Source organism: Acanthisitta chloris, unplaced genomic scaffold (assembly GCF_000695815.1).
Source record: "Acanthisitta chloris isolate BGI_N310 unplaced genomic scaffold, ASM69581v1 scaffold2620, whole genome shotgun sequence".
NCBI classification, from domain to species: domain Eukaryota; kingdom Metazoa; phylum Chordata; class Aves; order Passeriformes; family Acanthisittidae; genus Acanthisitta; species Acanthisitta chloris.
Window position 1 is genome coordinate 11,502 of NW_008653235.1, and position 8,376 is coordinate 19,877.

General features: G+C 49.8%; 1 protein-coding gene across 1 annotated transcript in view; it reads left to right on the top strand.

The window, feature by feature from the left end:
- The window catches only part of FMNL2 (formin-like 2), a 49,364-nt gene that overhangs the window by 3,308 nt on the left and 37,680 nt on the right, over window positions 1-8,376 (top strand). Inside the window, exons 2-4 of the mRNA XM_009080062.1 lie at window positions 3,890-3,970; window positions 5,350-5,426; window positions 7,061-7,144. Of these exons, the coding sequence (XP_009078310.1) occupies window positions 3,890-3,970; window positions 5,350-5,426; window positions 7,061-7,144 (242 nt within the window). The remainder of the gene's footprint in view (window positions 1-3,889; window positions 3,971-5,349; window positions 5,427-7,060; window positions 7,145-8,376) is intronic.

Sequence of the window (8,376 nt, forward strand, 5' to 3'; positions counted from 1 at the left end):
CAGGATTTCTTTGCTGTGTCTGAGTGGCTCAATCCTGAGGGGAACCACCACTCCCAGTCCTGGTGTCACCCACCACCTTGTGCTGTTTGCTCAGGGAGGTTTGACAGCTCAAATCCTGGGTCTAGACCTTGTATGTGTGTGGTAAACCCCCCCTGACCTCCTTGTTGGAGTAGTGTTAGACCCTTTGCCATATCAATTCCTGTTTGGAAAGCAGATTTGCTGAGTGGCTCAATCCTGAGGGGAACCACCACTCCCAGTCCTGGTGTCACCCACCACCTTGTGCTGTTTGCTCAGGGAGGTTTGACAGCTCAAATCCTGGGTCTAGACCTTGTATGTGTGTGGTAAACCCCCCCTGACCTCCTTGTTGGAGTAGTGTTAGACCCTTTGCCATATCAATTCCTGTTTGGAAAGCAGATTTGGCTTGGGAGAGGGTGGGAATTGCCAGAAGGAGGAGCAGACAGAGAAAAGCAATGATTTTTAACTCTTTATTTATAGTTTCTGAGGCAAATGAGTTCCTCGTGTGCCTTGATGTTAGCTGTGGTTGTCCTTTCAAGGGGAAGGAAATGCTCCCAAACAGGTCACGATGACCATGAGAGGACCTCAACCTCCACAGATTCATGGCAAGAGGAATATCAGCCTGAAGCACAAGCTCCCAGTGAGTTTTGGGGAGCAGAATTGCTGGAAGAAGCTGTTCAGGGTGACCTGAAAGCCTCTGTCACTGCACATCACCCAGCCCTGGGGTTTGCAGCTTGTTAATCAGCCTCTAATAGAAAACAGTCAAAGCTGGATAAACCCAGACAGTGATCAGAGCCAGGAAAGGGCAATTGTAAAGCTAATCCCTCCTGGCTTTGCAAACCAGAAAGGAAACCATTTTAAAGGGGCTGTAAAAATGCTTGCAGGGCTGGGAGATGTTTCCCACAAGTGGTTCGTGGTCACTCATTGAGGAAGAACGTTGCTGGGATCTGCTCCTCGTGGATAATGCCTTGAAAATCCTTCGGGCCAAATGATTCCACTCTTGAGGAATAAGCAGCATCTTTGGAAGTGAAGTTGCTGTAGAGATTATGACATAAATACATAATTACAGTTGGGTTTGAAGACAACAAACAGAAACATCCTAACTCAGTGTGCTCCTGGAGTCTCCTTAAGCATTTCATTTGGGAGACTCCAAGCTCTTCAAAGTGGCAGTTAGGAAAAGCTCCTGTCCCTTCAGCAGATGATGCCTGATTAGTTGGGAAGAGGACCAAATCCCTAAGAGCTAAACAGCTTTTCTGGAGGGTTGGGATAAATACAGCAGAGCTCCAACAGCCTGAGAGAACCCCCAGGAAAAGGGAGAAGAGCTAACACGGAGCTTTGTTGGCTGGGCTGGAGCAGGCCGTGCCATGAACTAGATGGACCTTAAGGTCTCTTCCAACCCAACCCATTCTGTGATCATTCTATGACCTTTGGCTTGGAGCTCTATCTCATGAAGATGCGAAGAGAAGTACTTGGACATGGTTATCAAATGAGACAGTGAAAACACTTCCATCTTCATGGGGGTTTTGTAGAGAAGGACGTGGTTAATCAAGTGCTGAAGCATCTCTGGAGATCATACAAAGCTATGGAGGAGGAAAGTGAGGAATGCTGGTGGTCTCTGAGGTTCATATACCTCCACAGCTTTACTAGTCAACCATGGGACAAAGTCTCACTTACAGCAAGGAGCTTTTTTTTCTGTCTGACAGTGGGAGAAGCTTTAAAATGGGTTCATGAGTGGGAAATGCTTCTAAAGAAACTTTATGCCTACTGTAAAAGTGTCCTGAGGGGATGGAAGGCTGACTGAGCAACTGGCCCAGCAGTGTCCTGTGAGACATGAAGAGAGGAGATTTAGGCTGGATGTACAGAAGGAATTCCTGGCTGTGAGGTGCTGAGGCTCTGGCACAGGGTGCCCAGAGCAGCTGTGGCTGCTCCATCCCTGGGAGTGTTCCAGGCCAGGTTGGATGGGGTTGGAGCAGCCTGGGCTGGTGGGAGGTGTCCCTGCCCAGGGCAGGGGTGGGATGGGATGAGATTTAAGGTCCTTCCAGCCCAAATCATCTGGGATTCCATGCAAGGACTGTCTGAGCCATGGGAGCCGATTGAGATCCAAGTGTCCTGTAGAGCCCACGGCAGTGGATGTGGTGCTGGAGGCAGATGAAGCAGGACAAACACTGTTGGTGTCACTTTGGCCAGAGAGGAACTGGCAATGAAAAACTTTACACTGACAGAGCTGTTTTCCAGATGACAAAGGAAATGCCAATTCCAGAGCTGTGTTTGTGCCTGGAAAAAGGATCTGGTCGTAAAAGAGGACAGACATGTCTGCTCTGTCTCTCCAGAGCTCTCCCCCAGGCTCAGGGCCCACAGAGCAAACTTCTGGGCTCATTTTTTCCTGCTGTCCATGATGAATTGCTTTTTTTCCCCAGCAAGATAATAACAGGAAGAAGTTGTGATGTTCAGACAGGCTCTTCTGGTAACTGGGCAGGAGTGTCCTGTTCACTCTGGAATCACTTTGGGATAATGGAGTCCAAATTGCATCCTGACCTAATAAAAGGAGGTGTCAGATAACTGGGAAGCTTCAGGAGGAAATTGGTATGAGATCTTTCCTCCAGGGAAAGGGGCAGAATAAGCTTCAAATCCTTCCAAGATACAAATAGTATCAGGATTTTGGGTAATGCTCTTAGCAGGTTTGGCCAGAGCAAACTCCTCGTGGAACAACTCATGTTTCACAGCATCTTTGGTGGGATCCATTTCCAGCTGGACATGCCACTGGAAGAGCAAGGAGAAATCAAGGAGCTCTCAGAGTACAAACTCTGCAAACCTTGTGTTTGTTACCAAAGCTGTGACTCAGGATGGCGGTGATTGGCTGGAGTTCTGGTGTTCTCCTGGACAAGGTGTTGGGAAGGTGTGGAACGAGTCTCCAAGGCAGGCAGGGAGTTCCTGGCACTGGGATGGGGAATTGGACACTGTGTCTCTGACAGGAAGCAGGTGAAGGTCATGAGATGTTTCTCGTGGGTCAAACCCACCATAGGCAATGTACCTTCATCCCTGCCCTGAGGCTGATCACACACCAGCCTTAGTGGAGAGGAGAGGCATGTGGTGGTTCCTGGGCTTTTCCAGTGGGATAGGGATAGACATCTGGTCCATAATTTCCCTGGTGGGTGGAATGCTGGCCTTGGTGGCACTTGCTGGCTCAGTTCCTGGTGAGACACACCTGGAGTGCTGCATCAGCTCTGGGTCCTCAGCACAGGAAGGACATGGAGCTGTTGGAGCAAGTCCAGAGGAGGCCACAGAGATGATTAGAGGGCTGGAGCAGCTCTCATAGGAGGAAAGGCTGGGAGAATTGGGATTGTTCAGCCTGGAGGAGAGAAGCTCCAGGGAGACCTTAGAACCCCTTCCAGTGCCTCAAGGGGCTCCAAGAGAGCTGAGAGGGACTTGGGACAAGGGATGGAGGGACAGGGCAAAGGGGAATGGTTCCCATTGCCAGAGGGCAGGGACAGATGGGAGATTGGGAAGGGATACCTGGCTGTGAGGTGCTGAGACACTGGCACAGGTTGCCCAGAGCAGCTGTGGCTGCTCCATCCCTGGGAGTGTTCCAGGCCAGGCTGGATGGGGCTGGGAGCAAGATTCAGAATTATCACTGAATATTGATGTGGTTTTTATGCATCCCATAGAAACATCACATTTCAGACTCTCAGGATCCATGTAAATCCATTCTATTTGTATGTGCATACATTATTTACTTGGGAATATAAGGCATGGACATGGAAAAGGATATCAGCAATGTGTGTGGTTAAATCTCTATGAGACTGCACATGTCTTATATAGAGAGTAAATGAAGATGTTCTAAAGCGACTGATGGTTGTTCTTGTCTCCTTTGCAGGAAAGATTCCAAGTGAAGAACCCTCCACACACATATATCCAGAAGCTGAAGGGATATCTGGACCCTGCAGTGACCAGGAAGGTGAGGAGCATCCTGTTTCCTCTTCCCTGTCCCTCACTCTCACAGAAGATGGTCCCTGGCTCCATGTTCCTTCCTGCCTTTGTGTCAGTGCCCTGGGAAGAGTCTCAAAGCTGGAACAAAGTGCAGAGAGAAGAGGAATGGGGAGTTTGCTGCAGCTCTCACAGCTCAGGGAGGAAAGCAGATGTTGGAAGGCAGAGGACCATGTGACACAGAGCACAGCTCGTTGGAATAGCATGAATGGGCTGACAAACTGTCCCTGAGCTGTGCTCTGGCTCTGCCTCTCGTGAGCAGGGAGTGCAGCCACTGTTCTCCCCCTTGGGAAGGAGGTGGTAAAGCTCCAAGTCCTTTTCCCTGGGTGTTTGCTTGAGTTTCAGTGCAGCTGGCACAGTACACCCCATGTGGGGTGTGTGTTTTCATGGCACAGCCTCCTCCAGTTCCTCTTGCCCATGGAAATCACTCAGGAAAGACCTGAGCACCTCCCTTGGCCTTTCACATGAACCTTGTGCACCTCTGAGTGTGTCTTCTGGCCCAGGGTGTGTTTGGGGCTGGTTCTGATGTCCAAGTCCCACTCTGAGGGGCTTAGCATGGAATCATAGACTCCTAGACTGGTTTGGGTTCAAAGGACCTTAAAGCTCATGCTGTTCTCCTCCTGCCCTGGGCAGGGACACCTCCCACCAGCCCAGGCTGCTCCAACCCCATCCAGCCTGGCCTGGAACACTCCCAGGGATGGAGCAGCCACAGCTGCTCTGGGCAACCTGTGCCAGTGTCTCAGCACCTCACAGCCAGGAATTCCTCCCCAATATCCATCTGTCCCTGCCCTCTGGCAGTGGGAACCATTCCCTGTGTCCTGTCCCTCCATCCCTTGTCCCAAGTCCCAATCTAACCCTTCCCTTAGCATTCTTCATCCACTTTGGCTCTCATTTACCTTGTCCAAATTTACCATTTCCCCAGCTGGTTTGACACATTCCCCTGGGCAGGAGAGGAGATGACAACCTTCTCCAGGTGGGAGAGGAGGTGACGTCTCTGTGTCCCTCTGCACACCCAAGGCCTCCCTGGTGCAACCTGATTTTGCTGCTCAGTCCTCAGTGAAGCCTTTTCTCCTAACCCAGAGCTTGTTTTATAAAGACATGTTTATTTATCTCCAGGCTTTTAATTTGCCTCGTCCTGGCAACTCCCAGCTGTTCCTGGGAACAGAAGTGATTCTCTGCACATGTTTTTGTTGACTGCTGGACTATTGTTGCAGCATTCCTGGGGATTTGGAGGAGTTCTCATCTTACCTTCATGTTTTCTTTATTCATTCTGTGCTGTGTGTGATGTTGATACTGTTTAATAGCATCACATGAGTCTAATTGTTATCTTTGCTGCTGATTCCACCATAGAAATTCAGGAGACGAGTCCAAGAGTCAACTCAAGTCCTCAGAGAACTGGAAATTTCCTTAAGAACAAACCACATTGGGTAAGAATTTCTGATGCCTCAGGGGCTGAGGTTTATTTTTACACATCTACTGATGGAACTCTTTGCATGTCGAGCAGTGATACCACTTGATTGATGGGTAAAGCCTGATGGGCTGAGTTGAAGGGAGCTGAGCATCTCAGGAGGAGAATTTGTCTTTAATCTTTTCTTCACAGGTTCCCCCACATCTCTCTGCAGGCTCAGCAAACACTGCAGTCAACTCCTGCTTGGCCTCAGCCACTCAGAGCAGAGTGAGGGTGGCTGTGTCTGGAATAATAACAGTGCTGCAGCTATAAGTTCATCTGTAAACCCACCCCGTGCTGGTTTACAGCCTTAGCATGGTGCAGTGTGTGAAGCCTGGCAGGAGCGGGACCAGGAGTTCACTTCCACACAGCAGAACATTCCTCTCACACAGCCAAAGGGAAAAGAGCTGCCAGAGATTTAGGGTTTTATCAAACAGTCCCATCCATGTTTGCAGTGGTCTCACCTCTCTGTGTTGGGTCTCAGCACCAGGAGCTGCTTGTGCATCAGCCAAGGAGGTTTCTTTGGCACTTCGCGTCATGGTCGCACACTGTGCCCAGCTCATGGATTTTGCAGGATGCAAAACACTGTGGTGTTGAGGACATGAAGGTGTTTTCAGCTGCGGGAGGAGGAACTGTTATCTTTCTCTTCCTGTGGTGGTGGTTGTTTGCTCCTGGGACCCTCCTGTGATCCTCCTGTGAGCTGCACCTTCACACAACCTGCCACACCTCTGGCCTGGCTCCTGCTGTGTTTCCCCTCATTTTCTAACACCAAGAATTTCCCCTCATTTTCCACCTGCAAGGGCATCTGAGCACGATGCTCTGTGTGTTTGGGATGGCTCAGGGATGCCCAGAAGGAACCACAGATCAATCCAAGAGGCTGCCAGGAGCAATGTGGCTCGATTTGGTTCTCCTGCCTCAAGGATGTGTTTCAAAATGCATTTTATGACATGCCAGGCAGGTAAACAGGGAAGGATTTAAAGGCTGATGATGCTCAGAGGTGATGAATTCTGGGGAAAGCAGAGGATCCAGAGCTGCATGAGTGAACCTGGAGCTTCACTTCCCTCCCAGAATCCCACTCTGGGAGAGTCTGGCCTCCCTGGTTGGGGTTCAGAGGAGACCTGGGCCTGTGCTGAGGCTCCTGGCTCACTTAGCTTTACCCCCAGGTGGGTTAAAATGATTGAGCTTCAAACTTCACTTGGCATTTTCAACAGCTAACAGGCGTTTCTGAGTTACTTGGCTGAACTCAGGGTAGAATTCCCTGGAGCAGGTTAGCTCTTAGAAAGAGAAGGCAAATTGCTGTTAAATGGACATCCAGGAGGTCTGTCAGGTTGTTCTCGTGTCTCTGTGCTTTTACACACTGCTGGAGTCAGGGTGTGATCCATCCCTACGTGTGTCAGGAGGTGAGCAGCACAGTGCTGCAAACCCTTCTTCTCCAAGGCCATCTAAGGGCTGCTCTAAACTCCTCTGAAGAGTAAAAGGCATTTTTAAGTCTCTTTTTGCAGAGTGAGAAGCAAAGTTCAGCTCGGCAGTGCTGCCTGTCCTACTCTGGGGCTGCCTCCAGCCTAGCTGAGGGTTCCAGTGACCTCCTGAAACACTCTGATGTTCCTCCCACAGGTGGGTCAGGGAGTTCCTGAACGAGGAGAACAAAGGGCTGGATGTGCTGGTGGAGTACCTGTCCTTTGCACAGTATGCAGTCACGTGAGTAAGGCATCCCTGGCCCTCTCTGGGCTGGCAGGGTCTCTGCAGAGCACGGATCTGCACAGGGAAGAGAAGGAAATGCCAAGGCAGATCCTGTACCAGAGCTTTCCTGCTAGGAGTTTGCTAAATATACAATAGCATTAGATATTAGGGAGTATTCTTCACTGAAAGGGTGGTTAAGCTTTGGGAGAAGCTGCCCAGGGCAGTGGTGGAGTCACCATCCCTGGAAGGGCTCAAAGCTGAGTGGATATGGCACCTGGAGACATGGTTTAGTGAGCATGGAGGTGTTTGGGCAAAGATTGGGCATGATGGTCTTGAAGGTCTTTTCCAGCCTTAATGATTCTATGTAGCTTAGAGCAGAGAAAATCGTAATGTGAGTCCAAAATTGTTTCATCACAGAGAGGGAAATTTAGGTTAGGTCTTCGGCAGAAATTTTCCCTGTTCTGGTGGTGAGACCCTGTCCCAGGGTGCCCAGGGAGGCTGTGGCTGCCCCAACCCTGGCAGTGTTCACAGCCAGGTTGGATGAGCCTTGAGCAACCTGCTCTGGTGGGAGTTGTCCCTGCCCAGGGCAGGGGTTGGGGCTGGATCATCTCTGAGCTCCATCCCAACCCCTAAAATTCTATGATTCCATGTGCTCTGAAAACAAAGTGGGGAAAATCAGCTTTCAGCAGTTGTTATATCCCAGAATCTGAAATAGATTTTCAGCTGAGAATGTGTTTAATTAGCACAGATTCATCCCAGAATGGTTTGGTTGAAGGGACCCTTAAAGCCCATCCCATTCCACCCCTTGCCGTGGACAGGGACACCAGCCCAGGCTGCTCCAAGCTTTCCTTGAACACCTCCAGGGATGAGGTATTACATCCACATTCAGTCAGCATATTGCAGCAGTAGATTTTTGTACATAAATGCACAAAAAGAAGCCTTAGGTGAAAGCTAAAGGCTGTTGTAGGAAGGAGCTCAGACTGGGTAGAGCTGATTCTTCGCTGTCATGTACATCACTGCACAGCAAAGAGGTTTTACGTGTGGCTGCAGGAAAATTAATGAAGGGAAATTACAGGGTTTGGAATGTTCCTAAGTGGAAAAAAACTGTGCAGAGCAAAAAGAAGTGTTTACAGAGAGTCTTTCTTCCCAAATCAGTGCACATAGACATAAGGAGCTTGCTGGGTTTTTCCCTCTCTCCTGTGGTAAACATGAGTAATAACCTCAAGGGCTGTAAAGGGAACAAGAATTCC